Source organism: Neomonachus schauinslandi, chromosome 12, assembly GCF_002201575.2.
Source record: "Neomonachus schauinslandi chromosome 12, ASM220157v2, whole genome shotgun sequence".
Taxonomy (NCBI): domain Eukaryota; kingdom Metazoa; phylum Chordata; class Mammalia; order Carnivora; family Phocidae; genus Neomonachus; species Neomonachus schauinslandi.
In genome coordinates, this window is record NC_058414.1 from 94238866 (window position 1) to 94262851 (window position 23986).

Below are 23986 nucleotides of genomic sequence, written 5' to 3' on the forward strand. Positions count from 1 at the left end.
TGTGTTTGGGTGACAAGCTCTTCCCACCCCTCAACCACACAAGCGGTTCCTGTCCCAGGGCTCCCACACTTGCTGTTCCCTCAGCCCAGAACATTCTTCCTTCTGACATGCACGCGGCTCACAACCTCATTTCAGTGGAGACACTAGTCAATTGTGACGCCGGCGCGCCTTCTCTAGCCCCCCATCGCACCCTCGTCTGTCCTGCCTCCTCCTCCCCTCCCCCTCCCCCATCTTCTCCTCCCTGAGCGTCGCTGAAAGGCTGGTCCGCCCCCTCCCTTCCTCTCGGGCTGCAGTTCCTGAGGGCACACCCTCTGTGCTGCTCATGGCTGTATTTCGGGCCCTAGCTCAGTGCCCGGAGCCATCAGGCTTGTCCGTGGAATGCCACACAGCCTCCCATCTGGGCCCCAGCCCCTGACCCATCCCCTCCTTCTCTCTCCCAGGGCCCCTTTGTCCACATCGCCAGCATCTGTGCCGCTGTCCTCAGCAGGTTTATGTCGATGTTCTGTGGGGTCTATGAGGTAAGGTTGAGGAAGTAAGATGAGGGAGGGGCTGTGTGTGTTCAGGGTGTCGGGAGGGCTGCCTTGGCGCTGGGCTGGCCGTGATGCTGACGTGGGGCACTGCGCTAACCCATGCTCCCTTATCCTCCACACACATCCCCGACCCACCTACCCCAGCCACACATTGCAGCCGCCGTCCAGGATGCCCCTCCCTTCTTGACCTGCGCCCCTGCTCCGGGCCTGCACCCTGGCCAGTTCCTCTGCTGCCCGCCTGCCTACCCCTGTCCCCTTGTCTTCCTAGCCCAGACCCCACCCCTCATGAGCACTGCTGCCTGCCCCAGCCCTCTACCCTCCTCGTCCTGCGTGCTTCTCTGTTGCAGACCGTGTCTGGGCAGCTTGATCTCCTGGTGTCGGCCTGCGCGGTGGGCGTGGGATGCTGCTTTGCAGCCCCTATCGGAGGCAAGTCCCACCTCCTCCCTACCCCGGTTCCCCGAGCACGACTTGGAAGGGGGTTGGAGTGGCTGCCTAGGCTTTGCGGTGGACAGGATGCTCGGATGCTCGCCAAAGGGACTAGTGGGCGGGCATTCAAGAAGCGACCCGGATCCCAGCCCCTGGTCTGCAGGTGCACGTACTTTTCTACCAGAGGGCTATGTGTTCCTTGGCGGCTGGTGGCTGTTTTATGCAGGCTTTATTGGTACCGTTGGTCTGAAGTCCTTTCTGTTTCTCTTGCCACTAACACTTCGTGCCTGGGGCGTCCCCATCTCCAGCCCCTCTCTGATGATCACTTAGTGGCTGACATACCTTCCACATATTTATCTTTATTTCATTTTCTATGTTTGGCCTTGCGCTATGAGGTCACTTCCTGTTTGCAAACTAACCGAGTGTCTCTTGGCCTGGGAATCACTGGGGCAGAGGGGGCCACTCTGATTCCCTGTGACTTAAGCCTCTCCTTCCGCCTTATTCCCCACCCTTGCTTGTTCTCCGTTCCTCTCTGCCCCCCTTCCCTGCCCCTGCCGTCTGTCTGTCTGTCTGTCTGTCCCCTAGTAGCAGCCATACTATTACACTGACATGCTGACGGTGGGCTGCGCCGTAGGAGTCGGCTGCTGCTTTGGGACGCCACTTGGAGGCAAGTGATTGACCCCCTCCTACATCAGTCCACTGCCCGGGCTGGCTCCCCGGCCAGGTTTTGTCAGCATCCCCAAGTGCGATATTACCTGTTAAAACGAAAGTATGACAAGAATAGCAAACTTTTACTGAGCATTTACTATGTGCAAGTGATGTTCTAAGCATCTCTCTACATTCATTCCTGCTAAAAGCCGTATGAGACCCATGGTGCGGAGGAGAGGGAGGAGAGGACTGATTACAGAGAGGGCAAGGGACTTGAGCGAGTGGAAGAGACAGGAATGAAAACCCAGGCAGCCTCCCTGTTCCCCTCCTTGTCATAAATAAAGCCTGTCAATATTGTTGGACATGTTTGCCCTCCACTTACTACTACATCTTCTACCAGGAGACTCTCCGTAGTTTGTTCTCCAAGGGAAGACTTCCATTTGTGCATGTTACCAGGACACGGGGGTGTAGGTGGGCCTTACTTGGACTCATGGTCAGCTTTCACGAGGGCTGCAGATGGGACTTAGAGCCCCATAGCTCCCTGACAGTAACTCAAACCTGAGGTTAGCTCTTTCTGCACGTGGAAGGCAAAGGGTGGATTGTCAGACTGTTACCTTTGTCCTGGAACACTAACAAATGGGTCGGGGCAGAGAAAGCAGTTGTACCTGTTTATTTACAACTCAGTGTGAGCTGTAACGGGATTAACACGGGGGGATAACATGGATCATTCATTGGTGATAAAAAGGACATCAAGTTGACAGCTGGGGAAACGAAATTGCAGGTAAAGCCCATGCTTCCTGAACACACCTGCTGTGAGAGGTGTCTTTTCAATTATGAGAATGTCATCAGTGCCTTCATAGAGGAGTGTTCAGGTAGCTAACATGACTTGGCTCAGGAATGACGTAGGGATAAGCATTCAGAGTGAATGGAAGTGCGTCCCGCTCACTTGTCCTGATGCAGCGTCAGCACACACAGCTCAAGGAGATCATATCAGCTAGCATCCCATCTGCACTTCTGGCCTCAGCTCTTGTCGTTGAAGTCACTGGTCCCCACAGTGAGGTGTGTGTTTGAGTTTCTGTACACGTTAGATGTTACATGCTTACGTTTATACCCACTTTCACCTTTACTTACTCTTTTCACCTTACAAATCCAGAAGATCGAAAAAACATTTTTAGACAGGTAGACTTTTTAAATTTTTGTTTTTAATCAGCCAGATTCTTTTAAAATGAAGAGAATCTGTATTTTTTTTTTTCTGTATAAAACTGGAATTTCTAGGATGAACAAGGAAGGTTTCTCTTGGTCCAGTGTAGAACATAGGAAAGATAAGAGAGTTATAGATAAAACATGCCTCTTGATGCGAGAAAAGATTCAGGACTGAAAAATTGAGATATTATTTTCAGGATGTTTATATTGAGTACAAGTAATAAATGTCCTGGCAGGTAGCTTTATGTGATTGTTTTTCTTTCTTTCTTTCTTTTTTTTTTAATGATCATAGAATAATCCTGAAAGAAAAAAATTAGTAAGGCAATTTATTTGCTATATAGCCAACTCTTAATTCCTTACACTGATGAAAGAAATCTGCTTCAACATTCTGCTAAAATGACAAACATCCTTTTGCTTCCATCATCTGCCCTCTGGATGCTGTGCTGGATCCTGTGTTCCCAGGCACTCGCAGCTGAAAGGGTGGCCAGGCAGACAAACCGATCCTCACAGCCTGCTCAAAGTGTCTCCAGGGCATCTTGAGCAAAGTGCAAGGAAGACTGTGAGGACTGGGGGCTGTAATCACAGTAGATGAGAGAATTGCTAGAGGATGCAGGGGAACTGGAATGAGTCTGCACAGGGAAACGGGGCTGCATCATGAAGGTCCTCAGCGGCCACGCACAAGAATGTAGATTCTGTTCTCCAGGCTAGACTTTGTCCAAATGTGTTTTGCAGAGCACAGTTCTCCATGGTGTTAATAGATGTAACATATGAAAGGGTCCCAAGGTCAAAAAGTCAGAAAATACTATGTTAAACAGATAGTTTTTTTAAACTGGAAAAGTTATCAGAATGTTGGATATCCTGGCAGGCATCGTGAATATGCAAACTGTGGCTCAAATACAGCATTTCCCACAGAATCCCTTTTGCAAGGAACTTCTCATGAGACTTATAGTGTATCATAGGTGGACTTTGGGAAATGCTATCATGGGTGAAGGGGAGCCACAGAAGAATTCTGACCGAGAAAGTGGCATGACAAGCTGTGCACATTTGTCCAATCCCTTTGGCAAATGTGTGCGGAATAAAACTGGCCTGTGGATTAACAGGATTCATCCAAGATTAACAACAAGACTATTGTCATAGCCCTGATGCTAGATGATGAGAGATGGAACTGGATGGAGGCAGAGGAGAGAGAGAGAAGAGGATGCTATATAAAGGCAATAGGAAGTCAAATTGACAGGACCTGGAGGTTGATTTTATGCGAGGTTATAGAGGATGAGAGAGGAAGAGGAATTGGGGCCAGCTCCCAAAGTTTATTTCAAAGAAAACTGGATGGACAGCAGTGCTAGTAAGCAAGACAAGGAATATAGGAAGTGAAAGAGGTCTGGAGGAGTTGATCAATTTTACTTTATTTTTTTAAAAAAAGATTTATTTATTTTGGAGAAAGAGAGAGTGGGAGAGTGGGGGGGGGGGTGAAGGGGCAGAGAGAGAGAATCTTCAAGCAGAACTCGCTGCTGAGTGCTGAGCTCCAGCCCTCCACCCATGAGATCATGACCTGAGCTGAAACCAAGAGTCAAGAGTCAGACGCTTAACCGACTGAGCCACCCAGGCACCCCCAGTTTTACTTTGGATATGTTGAGTTTGAAGTTCCTGTGGCATGTCCAAGTGATACCAAATAGGCCACTGGATCGGTGAGTCTGAAGTTCAGGAACCGAGCCGAAAAGATCTCTTTGCCACCCAGTAGCATGGAGGTGGCAGTTGAAGCCATGGGCATAAATGGAATTGAGAAAGTGTGTCTGGGTAGCAAGATCAGGTTCAAGGACAAGGCCCTGGCCTAGGCAGAGGCAAAGGAGCCCGAGTGGGGGAACAGAGAATATTCAGGGTGGCAGGAAAGAGCCATACTGCAGAACCTCGGAGACCAGAGAGTTTCCAAAAGCTGTGTTTGTAAGGCTTTGTTTGCTTTTAGCAGCACATTTTCTGTTTGGCTCAGACTAATATTAAAATCAGTTCTCATTCCTGAGGATACAGTGACAGACTGCTAGGGAAAGCATCCCAGAACCACCTCGTAGGAAAGAAAATCTAGCCTAGGGTTTCAAAAATGGTTGTAAAATATTCATAAGTTGGATAGCTTACACCCCAACAAATCAAAGCTGACTTTGGTTTTATTACTAGTCAGGAAAAGGAGAGAGACTTGCTCCACCTGCTTCCCCACTGTGTCAAATCGTCCTTTTAGCCCAAGGACGCAGCTGCCTCACCTGTTGTGATTTGAGGAGCAGGGGAAGAAGGGGTGGCTGGTAGCTCTCCCTGCCCCCAATTCCCCCGACCCTTGGTCCGTTTTCTGAAATTTCACCCGTTCTGTTCTCTTGTGTTCTCTTTCCTTCTCGTCCTCTCCTCTCCTGTTCATTCACAGAACAGACACTAAGCCCTGATGACGTACCAGGCATGGTATTAGGTGGTGGGTTGAGGACCACCCCACACCCCCATCCCCGCCGCTCCTCTCTGCATCTTGTTGGACCACATCCCTAGCCTGCGAACAGTTGCCAGCATGAGCAACTGTGTGGGTTAGAGCCTGAGGTTCCAGGAGACCGCTACTTCCCGCTACTGCGTCCCTCGTGATCCCGGTCTCAGCAAAAGCACCTCAGGCCCGCAGCGGGGAATGTGGAGGGGAGCCTCTGGCTTTTGTCTGCACCTGACCACCTCCGCGCCCCCGCAGGAGTGCTGTTCAGCATCGAGGTCACCTCTACCTACTTTGCTGTGCGGAACTACTGGCGAGGTTTCTTTGCGGCCACGTTCAGCGCCTTCGTTTTCCGCGTGCTGGCTGTGTGGAACAAGGATGCGGGTAACGGGCGGCCGGGGGTGGAGGCTGGAACCCGGGCGTGCAGGGAAGCTCCTTGGGGCAGTTTAGAAAAGGAATGGATGGCGTTATTTGGGAAGAGGGCCCAAGGCCCAAGGATATAGGGCAAAGATCTAGGTCATGGTGTAGGAGGGCAGTGTTCAAGCATAAACCCTGGGAACTCAGTGGAAGAAGAGCCGGCGGCCCGGGAGGGAGGAAGGAGCTGACCCGCGGCTGATGGCTTCCGCTTCCCCCCGGGTTTCTGTGGCGCTCCCACCGTGATGCCTGGCCCTCCCACCCCACAGTCACCATCACTGCTCTGTTCAGAACCAATTTCCGAATGGATTTCCCCTTTGACCTGCAGGAGCTCCCAGCCTTCGCCATCATCGGGTCAGTGGGGTCGGCTGCTCGGGGGCGGGGTGCGGCTTCGGCGGAAGGGGCCCCAGCTGCAAGAAGGTGGGGCCAAAGTGGATAAGTGTGAATCGCTGCGGGCAGGAGGGCGGAAAGGGAGGGCGGCCGCCTGCTGTTGGTCCCGCCGCGGGCAGGGCCGGGAGGAGGGGTCCATGGCTGTACAACTCCCGCCCTCAGGATTTGCTGTGGCTTCCTGGGAGCGGTATTTGTGTACCTGCATCGCCAAGTCATGCTCGGTGTCCGAAAGAACAAGGCCCTCAGCCGGTTTCTGGCGAAGCAGTGAGTCACTGCCCTTCTGTGTCCCACCCGGGTCCTTTCTTTTCTCTCCACGAGCCCCTCCCTTTTAATCTTTGTCAAAGGCCGTCCTTGCCTTTAGGTGGCTTGCGGTGAAATACAGAAGCCCGGATACTCCGTAGGGAGCGAGCGGCGTGGTCTGCCCCTCAAAGGTTGCGCGTTGGTGGCAAGAACGTTCTGTGTTTAAAGAGCTGAGGCTGCAGCGGGCTACCGGGGCCCAGCTCCCAGCTCAGTGTGGCGTCCAGGGGGCTAACTTGCGGGGTTCCGATCTGTTTCTTTCTCAGCCGCCTGCTGTATCCTGGAATAGTCACCTTTGTCATCGCCTCATTCACCTTTCCGCCAGGAATGGGTCAATTCATGGCTGGAGAGGTCAGCTCCAAGGAGTCTGGGGGGAGGTCGGGTCACTGAGCACATGACAGGGACTCAGCCAGGGCCGGGCCACAGCGCAGACATCCCTCAGGCTTCTGAGTGCTTTTAAGCCGGAGGGTAGAACCTCTCCCCGAGAGAAGAGCAAGAGAGCCCCTTGAACAATGAGACTGGTAGAGCAGTTCTGTACAAAGCCCTAGTACCCGACCTCCTTGGAGACCTGCCGCCTTCTGCTTCCTCCCCTCACAGTTGATGCCTCGTGAAGCCATCAGTACCCTGTTTGACAACAACACGTGGGTAAAGCATGTGGGTGACCCTGAAAGCCTGGGCCGGTCGGCCGTGTGGATCCACCCACAGGTCAACGTGGTCATCATCATCTTCCTCTTCTTTATCATGAAGGTACTCCTCCTGCACTCCCGACCCCTTAAGCTTCTGTCTGTTTTCAACCTGGAACACACAGTTTGCATAGGGTAGGAGAGGGTACAACTTCATCGGGGCTTTGTCCAACCTAAAGAGAAATAGCTGTGAAACCACAGCCTAGGTAAGTTGCTCACCTATAGAAGTGAGCCAATATCTGGGTTAATTGCTCCCTTCATGTCAACTTAGCAATGTTGCCATAATTACCATAAGCCTGATAAAGGTTCCACTTGCTAAATGATTAAGACATCACAGCAGCCTAGTAAATGAGGATGAGACAGGGTTGAGCAATACAGATAACTGTGTAAACATCTGACTTAAATTAACCAAATCCCCCTCACATATTAGATAATTAGGTACTTCATTCTCCTGTATTCAATTATCCATCTTTAGATGATTTGCATATCCATTTTTCCCCACCTAGTGGGTAATCTCTTTTCTAGAACTGCCAAAGAGATTAAATATTTAACTCAATTTTATTAGTGACTATAATTGTTTAAGTCTTTATTTATTTAGAGAGAGAAAGCACGTGTGCATGAGCTCAGGGATGGAGAGGGAGAAGGAGAGAGAGAGTCTTAAGCAGACTCCCTGCTGAGCATGGAGGCTGACATGGGGCTTGATCCCACGACCCTGAGATCATGACCTGAGGCAAAATCAAGAATCAGACGTTTAACCGACTGGGCCACCCAGGCGCCCCTATAAGTAATTTTTTTTTTTAATGATTTTACTTATTTATTTGACAGAGAGAGATACAGCGAGAGAGGGAACACAAGCAGGGGGAGTGGGAGAGGGAGAAGCAGGCCTCCCGCTGAGCAAGGAGCCCGATGTGGGGCTCCATCCCAGGACCCTAGGATCATGACCTGAGCCGAAGGCAGACGCCTAACGACTGAGCCACCCTATAAGTAATTTTTGTACATGTTATTATTCCCTCTTTTGGTGGTGAGGCCATGAGGATTTTGCCACTCTCAAGTCATTTTCTCCTCATTTCAATTAGGAGGCCAAAGCTGGCCTCTTCCATGTCTGTCCATCAAGGACCACGTCTTCATTGGCTTCTCAGTCACTGCTTTATACAAAGACTTTTTTTTTCTACCACCCCCGGTTGTGACATCTATTACAATTGCTGCTTCCCCTCTCCTTTTTTTTTCTTTTTCAGTGACTGCGTTATTACGAATGGTATGTCTTGCCTGAATGATCCAACATTTTCCTCTGTATATTAGGGTTCTCATTCAAAAGTCTGTCCACACTGAACTTTCATGCTTTTGAATACCTTGCTATTCACTTATTCATGATACATTTTGTGAATCTATATTTTCCCAGGATATGAGTCACTAAGTTATATTTACAATATGATAGCTGTTATGGGTTCATTTATTCCATAAATGTTATTACACACCTACCGTGTGCCAAATAGATAATATTTGATTGTTGAATTTGGCAAATCTCATGCTTATGGTTGAAAAGTTGTCTTTTTTTTTTTAAGATTTTATTTATTTGACAGAGACATAGCGAGAGGGAACACAAGCAGGGGGAGTGGGAGAGGGAGAAGCAGGCTTCCTGCTGAGCAGGGAGCCCGATGCGGGGCTTGATCCCAGAACCCTGGGATCATGACCTGAGCCGAAGGCAGACGCTTAATGACTGAGCCACCCAGGTGCCCCGAAAAAAATGTCTCTGTTTTTGGCTGTTCCTTTAATGTACTTGTCAAGGATCCTGTGATTAAAAACACCAGGTGCTTGACACATTGGGTTCCAACTCTGTGACTTACCTTCTCAGGATTTGCTCTGGGTTTCTAAAAGCTGGATCTCTGCATGTTCTTTCCCATTCCACTCCGTGTGCATTCAGTGGGTCGGCAGCTTCCATATTTTGTACGCCTACTTTATTAATTAGGTCTTTTTTATGTCTTCTTCAAAAGATTTGATATTTTCATTGTAAATAAGTTCTCAGTGCCTTGTTAGGGAATTGACTTTTGGACTTTCAATACAGAGTTCCTCTTCTCTAACTTATAAATCCCAGCTTCCTGTAAGTAACCAAGTCCAAGCTTTGATAGTATCTCAGAATTTATTGTTCAAGGATAATGATTGTGTTTTCCTGATGTTCCTCTAGACTGAACTATATGGTAACTCTGGGATCATACATACTTTTAAAATGTCAAGCTCTTGCAAAGTTTTATAGAAACAAAATACCGTGTATTTTTCAACACTTCCCCTACACCTCACCTCACCTCCCCAGATTCCCAAGTATATAGCTGGATTTGACTTCACAGATTAAAGTTTATCCTGAGAAGCCTACTTGGATTATATAGCAGGACTCAACTGTATGTTGCTATTATTAATTTCTCACTGAGTCACATCCTTGATAATGTTTACATCATAAGCATAACAGGGGAAGAAACTCACATATTTCCTGGGCTGTATTTCAAGCCCCACAGTTTGCATCAGGCCTAGCCATTCCATAATATTTATAAATGTAACACCACTCGTTGCTATAAATCCGTGATATTGTCTGATTATCACTGCCTCCAGCATTATCACTTTTCTGTTACTGGGCACATATGCATCCATCCCTTTATTTATTCCTAAGTGTAGGTAATAGGCTACATAGCCAAATTAGAATATGAAAGTGACTAGAACTATTTTTCCACAGTCTGGTTTGAAATTTAGCCTGTGTGGGCTTCTGGTGGTGTCCGGACAGGCAGATAAGGTTCTCAGCTATTGATGAAGGGAACTTCCATCTTCCTCAATCTTAAGACATGGGAAGCATCATCATGTTGTAAGTCAGCAGCTGCTCAATGGGTATGAATAAAATTATAACTTCTCAGTTTTGCTTTTTAATAAGCCTAATGTTATTATCTAGTATCACTGATCAGCATAGCCTGAAGGCTCTGTAGAACTCTCCATAACACTCCTTCTTGTCAAGGGTCTAAATGAAGTGGAATCTGTCATGATGGTCTCTAGTTTCCCAGTTCTCTAGAATTGGGTGTTGAAATTCTTGGGAGTTATTTGTGTTCTACATTATTTACATTGCTTCTGGATCTTTCCTTTCGTGTGCTAATAGCTCAAAAAGTTTTCTAGCCTCATATCATTCTTTGTCCTTAGGAGTTGATCACTTCAGTGCCCTCTGATCCTCATCTGTTCTTCCACATATCTTGGGGGATAATCCAAAATTCATCCTCTGAAATCAGACCTATCAGCCACCTATAATCTGTATTACTGGAGCTTTCAGATTAACCCAAGCCTACAAAATCCATTACGGCTTTCATGTGCTTATTCCAAAGAGATGGTACAGAATAGTTCAAAGGGTCTCCAATTGTTATGTCACAATCATTTGCAAAAGTTAAGTAAGTTACAAGTGCCCAGAACTCCGTGTCCACGTAGACTGAGGTGGTGTCTAGTTATCTGCAGTTTCAACAAATTACCCAACAAGCATTTCTGTTGGGTGTTTCAGCAAATAGTAGCTCTGAGAAGCCTTTTCTGTGTTGTATGGACACCATTTGACCAGGCTCTCTTCTTTCTTTCCTTCCTCCCTCCTTCCCTCCCCCGTGACCTACCTACATCCTACCTGCGTTGATGAGCACCACTCCAGGGCTGAGAGCAGGCAGAGAAAACAAGACACACAGTTGCCCTATACTCCAGGCTTTCTCGTCTATATTCTCTTCATATGTACATTTGACTTTGCAGTTCTTAGCTGTTCTACATGGTCATATTCTGACATGAAGAAGTATACATTTTGTCTCATCTCAGAGCTTTTGGGATGAAGACTTTGTCATGGCCTCTTGACATCAGCCCTGGCTCAAGGGAATCTTTCTAAGGTTCAGAAAAGTAAAAAATGTATTTCTCATTTGCTTACAATGCACTTGGTACAGATTTTCAATTACAAATATTTCGATTTGTTCTGATTTAGCTGCTACCATCTTTCACCACATGAGTTTGAGATCCTTTTGTAAGATTGGCTTACTTATTTTGGAAGTGACATATAAACCTGTTTCTAAATTTACATGTTGTGTCTCATATTTTTATTTCTTTTACAGATATTTCAAAAGTTCAACCAATACTCCTTTTCCACTCTATTTCTCAGTTCTTCCACATTCTTTGCCACAGAATGTACATGTTGCTTTTGGTAAAATTGTCCTGGTTTCTGTTGGAATACTACCTGACAGAGTTGGCCTTTAAGATCTTTTCTGTTACACTGGCTAGCTTTCTCAGTGTGCCCTTCCAGTATGGCTAGGATAGATCTGATCTTTTGAACCTCTGTTTAATGTGATATGATGCTAAAGGAAATGACTCAGGCAGGACAGTCTTCACTCCAGGTTCCCTTGTGAGGTTTCCATATAAGTGGGTTTCTAGATGACCATATCATTAAATTACTCACATAGGAAGTCACTAAAACTCTAAGATGTCTGCCACTTGGAGCTGGGCTCTTTCTCAGAAACACAATCTGACCAGGAAAAGATATCCTCCAGCTTCAAAAGTTTCAGGCTGTTCTGCTGAGGTGACCTTTTTGGGCTAAGAGGGTATAATATAGGCTAGAACCCTTCTGGAGCAGTGACAGGTGTTGTCAGGGGCTCCACTCCTTGTTCTAGATTGCCTGAAGGCAAATATAGTCATTCCAAGTAGAAACTATCATCAGGAGGAACTTTCTTATAGTATTGTTTTTGGTGGTCTTTAGCCTGAGCGAGTACTCCACGTTTTTGGTTCTGGAGGAGGGGTGCAGACAAGATGGCTTCCGGAAGGATTAGCTATCCCAGGGTTTCTGTGACTCTTGAGGCAAGAGGGAGGGTTGGAAGTGAGGAGGGAGTGGAGTATATTGGGCAGAGTTGAGAGGGTGTCCTGATGCCTCTTTTTACTCCAGTTCTGGATGTCCATCGTGGCCACCACTATGCCTATACCCTGCGGAGGCTTCATGCCTGTGTTTGTGCTTGGTAAGTTCTGATGGGAAGCCTGGAATCTTGCTGATAGTCGCAATCTAGGGTACTGGGAAATTAAGGAAAGGCCTGGAATGCCGGGGGCTTGTATTTGGTCTTAATGCCAAGGAGGCTCTGAAATATAGAGGATAAGGAACTCAGATCTTTCAACACCTTCCTTTCTTTTGTCTTTCCTCCAGGAGCTGCATTTGGAAGGCTGGTAGGAGAGATCATGGCCATGCTATTCCCTGATGGTATCCTATTTGATGACATCATCTACAAGATCCTACCCGGGGGCTATGCAGTAATTGGTGAGACACATTCCACCCTCGGGTAACCCCTACCAGACGCACTCAAACTCTCCCATGACATCTTTATTCCAGACAAACTACACAATGCTTAATTTTATGCTATTGATTCAACTTTTATTCAAATAATCAACCCTTGGCTCTGATTCTCATTAGCTCTCATTGAACGTCTTTGAGCCTTAGTTTCTTTATGTAGAAAAGGGATTATGGGGATTAAATGAGATAATAAGAACGAAAGCACCTAAGATTGTGTCTGAATGTTTGGTAAGGGTTTCTCCTTTCCTTCCAAAGAATCATAGAATCAACAGTGCAGGTGACTGGCTTGGATACTCTCAAAATGCAGGTGTGCTAATGCTGACAGGACTTAAGAGTACATGACTGGGCGCCTGGATGGCTCAGTTGGTTAAGCGACTGCCTTCGGCTCAGGTCATGATCCTGGAGTCCCGGGATCGAGTCCCGCATCCGGCTCCCTGCTCAGCAGGGAGTCTGCTTCTCCCTCTGACCCTCCTCCCTCTCATGCTCTCTGTATCTCATTCTCTCTGTCTCAAATAAATAAATAAAATCTTTATAAAAAAAAAAAAAGAGTACATGACTAAGAGCTAAGAAACACGGGCTCTGTACTCATCCTTGCCACTTGTCACCTGGATGACTGTGGAGCAAGTTAGCTACCTTTCTGTACCTGAGTTTCTTTATTGTAAAATGACTTCTGAGATATCTTACAGCCCTAACATTCTGAGAATCTGTGATAATCTTTTTCTCATTAAATCCACAATCCCATCCAACCAAAACCCTGTCTAACAAATACAGTGGCCAGTATAATCCTCAAAATTATTATGCCTCTGCCCTCCTTTTCTTCTTCACGAAAACCCCGTAACATCTAAGACCATGCCTCCCTTAAATATAGAAGAATTAGGCAGCTTTCCAGTGCATATGCTGTCCTTACTCCCCCATCACAGACCTTTAAGAAAGCCTCTTTCATCAGTAAGAGTCGCTTGCTCTTATTCCCCATCTTCATGACTCTCAGGTATCACCCCATCCTCCCTGGTGGACATTTCCCAGGATACATATCTCCTGTGACAGTTTATATTCTGAAGTATATCATGTGTACCATCTTGTAGAATTATTCCTGCCAGTATTTCCCTTTTGTGACTTTTCTTTTTTTAAGTAAGCTCTACACCCAACGTGGGGCCTGAACTCACGACCCTGAGATCAAGAGTCACATGCTCTATCAATTGTGCCCCTCTCTTTTGTGTCTTTTTCTTTTTTTTTTTTTTTAGAGATTTTATTTATTTATTTGACAGAGAGAGAGATAGCGAGAGCAGGAACACAAGCAGGGGGAGTGGGAGAGGGAGAAGCAGGCTTCCCACAGAGCAGGGAGCCCGACGCGGGGCTCGATCCCAGGACCCTGGGATCATGACCTGAGTCAAAGGCAGACGCTTAACGACTGAGCCACCCAGGCGCCCTTTTGTGTCTTTTTCTTGTTCTCTTTTCATGTATACCTTCTAGTGACTATTTTTGTTGATGGGAGAGCATAACTAAAAACAAATAAGATTCTGTTTTCAAAGAGTTCATAGAATCATAACATTTTAGATCTGCAAGTGTCTTACAACTTATTTAATGACCTTTTTTACCTTAGAGATGCAAGTATGGGATTCCAGAAGGATCAAGTTCTACACATACAGTTGAGAAATTGTAGAATCAGGATCTGATGCAGCTGTCATTACCCCAAGTTCACAGCATGAGTCCTGGGTTTTGACTCTCTTCACTCATAAATTGTTGGCATCAAAACCTGAGGTCCAATGGAAAATGCCATCACTGGGTTTTAGAATGCTCAGTTAAGAATGATCCAAACTTTTGGGGTGCCTGGATGGCTCAGTCAATAGAACATGTGATTCCTGATCTCAGGGTTGTGAGTTTGAGCTCCATGTCGGATGTAGAGATCACTTCAAAAAAAAAAAAAAGAAGAATGATCCAAACTTTCAAAAGCAAGGAATAGATAGGACATCACTATCTTCATTTTACAAATGAAAACTTGGGCACACGCAATGATCTTGTAAATTGCCAAAGGACATAGAATGAGATCAAAATGATTTGCTAACAGTTTTCCAGCCCCCACTCTTGACAGATGGTTATGTCAGGAGTGTTGGCATTGACCAGGATCCTGTCTGCCATCACATCCCCACTTGCCCTCCATGCCAAGAATGGCAGCCCTAACCCACCGGTACATTCCTGTGTCATTCTAGGGGCAGCGGCGCTGACTGGTGCAGTATCCCACACAGTCTCCACAGCTGTGATCTGCTTCGAATTAACGGGTCAGATTGCCCACATCTTACCCATGATGGTGGCTGTCATCTTGGCCAACATGGTGGCTCAGAGCCTGCAGCCCTCTCTCTATGACAGCATCATCCAGGTCAAGAAGCTACCCTACTTGCCTGACCTTGGTTGGAACCAGCTCAGGTCAGGGCACCAGCTGGAATTAGTTCAGAGTGGATGGGGTGAGGGGCGGGAGCTTCTGAGGTTGAGACTGAGGTTAGGATCAACATTTGGAAACACTGCCTTTTACTTATTTTGATGTTCCCATGGACTTAATGAATATTACGAGTGATGGAATGCATGGCAAACCTCACGGGAGGAATGGAAGGAACAGCAAAGGAACAAGCATATGGTGGGGCTAACCCCCCATGCCTTCTCCCCCCATAGCAAATTTACCATCTTTGTTGAGGACATCATGGTACGTGATGTGAAGTTTGTTTCAGCCACTTGCACATACGGGGAATTGCGAACCCTGCTCCAGACCACCACGGTCAAGACTTTACCACTGGTTGATTCAAAAGGTCAGTGGGAAGAAAGGAAGCAGACTCCTGAGCTCCTGAACAAGGGCTCCACAGAGGTGGAGGAGGCACTGAAGTATGGGCTTATCTTTAGGGACCACCCAGTCTGCCACAGGATACCCAGCCTGTGTTCCTTAGGGAACACAATCATCTTCAAGAAGGAACAATACAGCCAGAACACAAGCAAAAGAAGATAGTTAAAAATCCAATTAGAGAGGGGCACCTGGGTGGCTCAGTCAGTTGAGCGTCTGACTCGATTTCGGCTGGGGTGGCACTTTCTGGATTGTAATCTCTGGATGGTGAAATCAGGCCCGAATTGGGCTCCATGCTCAGCAGGGCATCTGCTTGGGATTCTTTCTCTCCCTCTGCCACTCCCCCTGCTCTCTCTTTCTCTCTAAAATAAATGAATCTTTGGGATGCCTGGGTGGCTCAGTCATTAAGCATCTGCCTTCAGCTCAGGTCATGGTCCCAGGGTCCTGGGATCAAGCCCCACATCGAGCTCCCCGCTCAGCAGGAAGCCTGCTTCTCCCTCTCCCGCTCCCTGTTTGTGTTCCCTCTCTTGCTATGTCTCTCTCTGTCAAATAAATAAAAATCTTTAAAAAAATAAAAAATAAAATAAATGAATCTTGAAACAAAAATCCAATTAGAGAACTACAGCCGATGCTCATTAGTCATTGTAGCTATGTTCTCTAAAGTCACAATTAACAATGAATTAGAGAGACTATACTGACACATTGCCCTGGAGAAAATACAGGGTTATGTTCCTCTGGTCACATTTTCTTCAACCAATGAATGCATAAACTTATTTTATGTGTGTTTCTCTTTAAAGACACCTTCTTTAATATATACTGTTGATTCATTAACTAGAATTCATGGCCAACAGGGCTCCAACTCATGCCTGAACGAAGCTTACCTAGCAGGCGTATTTTCTCCATCAGGCACATCACAGTGGACTATGAAAAAAAATGCTTGTTTATAATATGAGGTCTGAGACAAGAAGAGAATGTCACTTTTCTAACCTCAGCTGGGAAGATGTGCAGGGGGAGGCTCCAGTGGTTTGTGGCTCGCGCAGGTCTGTGAATGACAGTGAAGGCATCTGGAGCACTGATTTGGGGTTTACAAATACCTGTACTTTAGCCAGAAGGCAAATTCGCAAACGGTGCATTCATGAATAGTGAGGCTTAGCTGTAAATCTGGAGCCCCTTAGGTGGTTCTCTTGGCTACTTAGCTAAATGGTAGCTGTTCTTCAATGCCCAAATTGAGGGACAGATGAAACTGTTCTGTATGAAGGAGTGAATGGTATTATTTTTAATTTTTTAAAAGATGTATTTATTATTCTTAGAGAAACAGAGAAAGAGCAGGAGGGAGGGGCAGAGGGAGAGGGAGAGGGAGATATCCAAGCAGACTCCACACTGAGCCCAGAGCCTGACCGGATCTCGATCTCATGACCCTGAGGTCATAACCCGGGCTGAAACCAAGAGTCAGACACTTAACCAACTGCACCACCCAGGCGCCCCTTTTTAAAATTTATTTTTATTTATTTATGGAATGAATGGTCTTAAAGCAGTGCTTTCATGTCACTTCCTTCACCATCCTTTCCGTCCACCTTTAGCACTTAGTCCTGCTCTGTATCTTTTTTTTTTTTTAAAGATTTTACTCATTTATTTGACAGAGAGAGAGCATAAGCAAGGGGAGCAGCAGGCAGAGGGAGAGGGAGGCAGAGGGAGAGGGAGGAGCAGCTACCCATCCCCCAGCAGGAAGCCAGACATCGGGCTCAGTCCCAGGATCCCAGGATCATGACCTGAGCCAAAGGCAGATGCTTAACGAATGAGCCACCCCGGTGTCCCTGTATTATTTCTTATTGGAGTTTATATCTATGTCTCACTAGGTTGGGAATTCTTTGAGAGCAGAGACTATAACTTCTATCTCCTTCAGACTGCCTCCTAGGTATTTACTAGATATTAAATAAATACTTGCCCAATGTTTGGATTCATGTAATTAAGAAGAATCATGTAGGGCCATTTGGAGCCATTAAGTTTGTTAGTTCCTGATTTCCAATAATCAGAAAGTCCACGTTGTTCAAGTTAGATTCATTTTAATATTTTCCCCAGATCCCAAATACTTTGTAAGTGGTCTCTAAAGCAGTGGCTTTTCATTGGAGCAGGGGTACAGCCAATGAGGTGCAGGGTTATCATAATTACGACTAAGACCTAATGGTAAGATTTATCTAAATAACACTGCCCCAATTTTATGGGCTTAAAACGACAAAAATGTTCGTTATGGTAGCAGAATTTCCATATATGAAAGACCTCCCCAGGAAAAGTAAGCATTCTGTTTATATCCTAGAAGGACCCAGTCTTTTAAGTGATTAAACATCAGATATCCTTGTAGACTTCTTTCAAAGTATATTCACATCTCAGTCTATATAAATGGTTTTTGAAGTTTTTTGGAGACAGGGTTGATTAGCTGTCTTAATACCAAGTTCCCCTGTTTACCAACAGCCTGTATAAGGAAGGGCTGCATCAAAATAAGTATAAATTAGCACCAATTAGCATACTATCAATTGGGTCTCTAAGTGCGAAATGAGTGAAATAAAAGGGATTGAGTGAGGTCAATCCTGGAAGATGTTTGAAATGAGTTTTCAGGAAGAGATGGTAAAAGCTGGAAAAAGAAGCAGGGGTGCTGGGCTTCTGTCCCCGGCTCAATCCTGCGGAGTGGCGGGGAGGGGGGGGGGGGGGGATCCGAGCGGGCCCCAAGGATGAACTGGGCCCTCCTCCAGATTCAATGATCCTGCTGGGCTCCGTGGAGCGGTCAGAGCTGCAGGCCCTCCTTCAGCGCCACCTGTGCCCTGAGCGGAGGTTGCGGGCAGCCCAGGACATGGCCAGGAAGCTGTCTGAGCTGCCCTTCGACGGAAAGCCTCGGCCAGCGGGCAAGGGACACCAAGGCATCTCACCCGAGGGCCGGAGGGAGTCCTTTGCCTTTGTGGATGAGGATGAAGACGAGGACCTCTCTGGGAAGCCCGAGGTGACCAGGCAGGGACGGTCTGGGGGAGCAGGATAGAGTGGGGCAAAGGGAAAGTAGGAGGAGGGAGACGGGATCCTGGTCACTGAGAAAGTCCAAGAGCCCAGTGCCCTGGGGGCCAGGGACTGAAGGAGATCCGGTTGCAGATGATGGTACCCATGAGAACTCAAAGGGATATAGGAAATCTGAACGGGTGTGGGGGCGAATGGATGTAGAGAGAATTCCCGGGACACTAGCTGATAAAGGCAGGAAAGCGCTAGGCAGCCTCTTACCCAGGACTGAGAATTTTTACTGTTCCTTACAGCTGCTCCCTCTCCCTCCTCCTCACCCCTTTCCTACTGCCCCACTCTCCCCCGAAGAGTCCAATGGGCCCCTGCACAGCCACAAACAGCAGCTAGAAGCACCGCAGCCTGCAGGTGACGATTCTCCCAGCATGCACCCTCACTCATGCCTCGTGGGTTCCTCTGGGCTCTCCTCCACCCAAGGGCTGCTCCTCTAAGGAGGGATGAGAGCGGGGGTGGGCGGGAAGGGAGTCCTAATCATGGAGTCTCCATATTATTGCCCCAAGGGGTAGGGGCAAGGGCTGATTTGGGGGGGGTAGGACAGAAGGTGTCTGTGGAGGTGAGGCATCTGGGAAGAACACACTGTGTGTGGCAAAGTGTGAGGGGCCCCTCCAGAGCCCCTGCCCCCACCCCCGCCATTTCCTCCCAGGACAGATACAACTTTGTTTCCATTTCCATCCACTCGCCACTCCTCTCAGGTCAAAGACCCTCTGTCTTTTGGTCCCTGCTGCGCTGCTTGCTGGGCAGACCTCGCCCCACAAAGAAAACAACCCAGGTGAGAGCAGATGTGCTGTGGAGGGTGAACAGGGAAAGGGGCGTGCATCTGAGGACTGAGAAACCCATGGTTCTTAAGTCAGAGGGGAGGAGGTCCCAGCACAGAGAAGTTTCCTCACAGGGTGGGAATGATGAGCAGGAGAAAGCAGGCATCCGTGGCCCTGGCCTGTGAGGTCTGCTAACGGCCAGGGGGACCACAGCTGCCATGGGGACAAAAGGAGAGAACTCAGACCTGTGGCTTTCTTCTCTAGGAGCCAATGGATTTCGTGGACAACATGCCACCTGAAGAGGTAAGAGAAACAGCCATCCGGGGTGGATTGTTCTGTCTGATGAAGACATTGCTCATTTGCGTGCAGGCCAGAAAGCACTTTGAGACGTTGGGAATAAGACATGATTATGGAGAGAGGGACGGGCCCATCACTCAGAGGTGGGGGAAACATGGTGGTGGTCTCAGAGGGATCAGAAGAGAAAGGTTGTGAGCTTCCACACGTAGGTGGGACCAAAGTGCTAAGATGAGCCTTAGCTCTTTTAGACATTAGGGATGTCCTGGACCAGGCAGAGGCTGTGCAGGAAGGATGAGCTTCACCTGAAGTAAGATGGCACTGGGCAGCCAGCGGTTACACGTAACAATGTGGAAGAGTAGCATGGAAACTAAGATGGTCAGTGCCTGCTGGAGGTTACGAAGCCGATTGGGCAGGGCCCTGAGACCGTGGACAACTAGGAAATGCCAGGAAGCAAGACTGGAAAGAACTGAAAGCAGAGGGCAAATATTGACAGCGGTGTCTCATTGGGACAAACACCTATTTCCTAAAAAAGGTAGTTACTGAGTCCGTGAGAGAGAAAATCCAGCCCTGAATGGGCTTGGTTATGAGGAGTGGACAGACGTGGAGCAGTGATTTGGAGGAGACCGCAGGGCGGTCCTGATCCTGATCTCAGTCCTGATGGGAACAGACCCCGGGGTTCCAGAGAAACAAGAGTCCATTAGCATCCATTCCATTTGGTAAAAGAATGCAGGCCCCCTGTGGAGGCTGAAAAAGCAAAGATTTAAAAGTATGTAGATGACAAAGAACCCTAGAGGATATTATTTTATTTTATTTTATTTTATTTTTTTAAGATTTTATTTATTTATTAGAGAGTGAGAGAGAGAGAGAAACAGCATGAGAGGGGAGAGGGTCAGAGGGAGAAGCAGGCTCCCCACTGAGCTGGGAGCCTGATGTGGGACTCGATCCCAGGACTCCAGGATCATGACCTGAGCCGAAGGCAGTTGCTTAACCAACTGAGCCACCCAGGCGCCCTAGAGGATATTATTTTAAAATAAACATCTCATTGGTTGTTCAGTCTAAATGGAGCCAGAGGGGGGCCGTAGGAGAGAAGGAAAGTCTTCTCCTTCTCCCCTTGTTACCCCTCAAAACACACTCCCTTCTGATCAATGCTTAATGGAAAGATCGATGAGCACAGAGGAAAAACAATAGTTCTTGTTTCTGCCCCCAAGCAGGAATCAGATGGGTCATAACTATGGTTGAGGAGGGCCTTGCTCAAGTACTAACCCAATAATCATACTCTTTAAAAAAGTGCACCAGAGGGAGAGCCAGCTAGTTGACCAGTGAGGCTATTTAACGACCACTGGAAATAAAGTGCAACCAGGGGTAAAAACAGAGCATACACTTTTAGCTTATGTCTTTCCAAAAGGAAATTTGGAGTATCTAAGCTCCCATGTCACCCACTGGGACATTCTAGAGGGATAAGATCCCATAGGAGTAAAAATTCAGGATATTTTGAACGTGGTTTTCAGACGAGATCGAGGAGGCACCTTTGGCAAGATCCCAGTGACGCCCGCGGGAAGAGCTCAATTACGCGTCACCAGAAGTCTTGTTTCCTTCTGCTCCTCTGTTAGGAGCACACACAGTCAGGGCTCCGGTTTGGTACTGGGGCTGAGCCTTTGCAAGTAGTGGGACGGGTCAGACCCGGAAGCAGATGCGCTCCGCCCCTTGGACACAAGCTGGGGGTTCCTGGAACAGGATCTTGGCAGCCAAGGTCGGAAGCCCGACTCCACCTCTGTGTCGTCTTGGGCAGACTACTTACGCACTCTGTACCTCTGTCTCCTCGTCTGTAAGAGGGAGACGACGATAAGCTGTTGGAGACGATTCGAGTGAAGACGTTTAAAGCGGCTCGAATAATGCTTGACCCAGAGGAAGTGCTTGGTGCATGTGCACTGGGGAAGGCAGGAAATGGTCATAGAAAGGTCCAGGAGGACAGGACCCACCACCCCGGGGTTGGCAAGGGTCCTACAAATAAATCATGTCTACAGCACACCTGCTGAGTGGTCATCCATCCTGTGCTGTGAGGGCCAGCCAAACCCGGTGTGAACCTTCAGCCAGGGAGGGTGAGGTTTAGACGAGGTGGGACCAGGAAGGGGCAGATGGAGAGCACGCCTCTGTGGACTCCACACTGGGTACCAGAGCTAGGAGGTGGCCTTTGGAGAACGTCTCTGAAGCTTGAGACATGCGGATTTGGACATTAGGAAAATAAAGTAGTACAGCATTCAGAGGGCACTGACTGAAAAGAGATTTCAAGGAATTTTAAATTCAGTTTGAAAGTGAAGCCTCTCCTGGATTATTTGGAATCTTGGGCATTTCGGCATGGATCTCTAAAATCAAGAGGAGGTTAAGGCCTTTATGCCTTCATGCTTCTGTCATGGACGAAACAAAAATGGTTTTGCTCAAGCCAGCTAAATGCCACGTGACTCAATGCAGCTCTTCAAACCCCACAGATCACTGCTACGATCTGTAAGAGGCAAATGTGCTAGATTCTGCACAACATGCAGGGGGCAGCCCCACATAACACTCTGAAGGGGTTACATCCTCACCTCTGTCCTGTAGGCAGAGGTAAGACAAACACGAATAAGAGATTGAGCACAAGCCATGTCATTTCTGAAAAGGAGAGACCAGCAAAGTACGATAGGGATAGAAAAATCGTGCTCCTGGGAGTATGAGGAGAACAGTGTGCAGGCAGGGTGGGGGCAATAAGGGGAAAAAAGGGAATCCAGAAGAGCAAATGCAGATTTGGGAAGCATGCCTGGTTTCACTGAGCAATGGGTATTGAGGAAGTGGTGGAAAATAAGACTGGGCAGATGGGTTGGAAATGACAAGTGTTCGGAGCCCCAGGGGGTGTTGGGGTTGGAGGACAGGAAGACAAGAGCGGTGCTCTAAGTGCCTGAGGGTGAAGGTGATGTGGGGCCTGGTGAGGCAGGAGAGGGTGCCAGGCCCTGGGAAGAAGGGAGGATGTCTAGTGATCTGGAGGATCTGTGACAGTTCATTGCATATTTCAAGGTCTGGGCTGGGGCTAAGAGGGCTGTTTGGGGTCAAGCTGCAGGTCTGAGGTTGAAGGGGGCTCCACAATATTGAGTGACTGCCCTACTCTGCCCGACAGATTGAGGCCTGGGAGCGGGAACAGCTGAGCCAGCCTGTCTGTTTTGACTACTGCTGCATTGACCAATCTCCCTTCCAGCTGGTGGAGCAGACGTCCCTGCACAAGGCAAGTCCTTGCCCCCTGACTGCTCAGGGCTGCCGAGGGCAGGGCGGGTCTGGGGTGGACACGAGCTGATGTACTGCTCTTTCCCCACAGACCCACACGCTGTTCTCGCTCCTTGGCCTCCACCTTGCTTATGTGACCAGCATGGGGAAGCTCAGGGGCGTGCTGGCATTGGAAGAGGTAAAGGTGACAGGTCCCACTTGAGCAGCAGGAGGAAGAGTGGGCACAGGATAAGGGTGTGGGCGTGCAGAGGGAATGGTTTAACATCTGGGAGGTCCCCCAGATTTCCTGGTCTATTTCTCAGGCGGAGATTGGAGGGCATGGGGGGATCAAGTGGCTGGTGGAGAGGAATGTCCCCGGGACCTTCCATGGGCCGAGGGTTTGGGGTGAGGACTCCAGGCATGAGTTGCAGTTTCATGTGTGTGCTCTGGAGAGGGCCGTGGGAAGAGGGAAGAGATAGGATGCGGCCGAAGGACGCCTGAGGGTCAGTGGGAAGGGGCCTTGTCAGAGGACCTCGAGACCTGTAGGTCCGCAGATGCATCTCTCCCCAGGCCCCTTTTCGTGCTGTTCCATGTCTTTTCCACTCCTCCTCCTTGTAGGAATCTGTCCTCTCGCACCTGTTTGTCTCACCCTGTCCCCTCCTCTGTCTCTTCCCAATTGTATACCGCCTTTCCCTCTCCCCACCAGCTGCAGAAGGCCATTGAGGGGCACACCAAGTCTGGGGTGCAGCTCCGCCCTCCCCTCGCCAGCTTCCGGAACACGACTTCCACCCAGAAGAATCCCGGGGGCCCGCCCCCTCCCACAGAGGCCTGGAGCCTTCCTGAGGAGAGAGCTGGGGCTGCTGGGGCAGGTGACGGGGCTCCCGCCCCCCCAGAGACCCCCGTGCCCTCCGCCTCAGCAGAGCCCCGTCTCTCGGCCGCCCTGGACAAGACGGAGGGCGAGCTGGAGGAGCTGGGGCTGATAGAGAGTCCAGGACTGGAGGAGGGGCTGGCTGACATCCTGCAGGGCCCCAGCCTGCGATCCACTGATGAGGAGGATGAGGACGAGCTGACCCTTTGACCACCTCCAGGACCTCCTCTTAAAGACTGTCCAGAGGCCCAGGCCAGAGGTTGGATTTGTATGGGTGGGGGGAGGGGGGCGTGTCCTGAAGTTGGAGAGATCACACCAACATCCTGGCCCCTCCTGGGAATTTTAAAATGGGATAGTGATAGTCTTAGAAGAGCGTTGCAATTTGGGCAGAGAGAGTAGCCTCGGTCAGCTATTTAGGCTATGTCCAGACAGGCAGGGGCTTCTAACCCTGGTGAAGGACCTGATAATCCATGGGGCTTCCCGAGCCTTCCTGGTGCGTGGGTGGGAAATACCCTGCCTCTCTCGGCCTCCCCTCAGTCCCCTGCAGTACCCTGGTGTCTTGTCCCAACACCTCCCCGGCTTTGCCCCTGT

General features: G+C 48.5%; 1 protein-coding gene across 1 annotated transcript in view; it reads left to right on the forward strand.

Annotated features, from left to right (window-relative positions):
- Nucleotides 1-23605, forward strand: part of CLCN1 (chloride voltage-gated channel 1) — a 28791-nt gene extending 5186 nt beyond the window's left edge. The window contains exons 6-23 of the mRNA XM_021692871.1: nt 441-518; nt 1545-1623; nt 5515-5640; nt 5940-6024; nt 6223-6324; nt 6624-6708; nt 6955-7104; nt 11968-12037; nt 12220-12330; nt 14571-14784; nt 15028-15161; nt 17938-18182; nt 18484-18595; nt 18940-19016; nt 19267-19305; nt 22445-22549; nt 22640-22726; nt 23234-23605. Coding sequence (XP_021548546.1) covers nt 441-518; nt 1545-1623; nt 5515-5640; nt 5940-6024; nt 6223-6324; nt 6624-6708; nt 6955-7104; nt 11968-12037; nt 12220-12330; nt 14571-14784; nt 15028-15161; nt 17938-18182; nt 18484-18595; nt 18940-19016; nt 19267-19305; nt 22445-22549; nt 22640-22726; nt 23234-23605 — 2271 coding nt within the window. The remainder of the gene's footprint in view (nt 1-440; nt 519-1544; nt 1624-5514; nt 5641-5939; nt 6025-6222; nt 6325-6623; nt 6709-6954; nt 7105-11967; nt 12038-12219; nt 12331-14570; nt 14785-15027; nt 15162-17937; nt 18183-18483; nt 18596-18939; nt 19017-19266; nt 19306-22444; nt 22550-22639; nt 22727-23233) is intronic.
- Nucleotides 23606-23986: the final 381 nt, after the last annotated feature.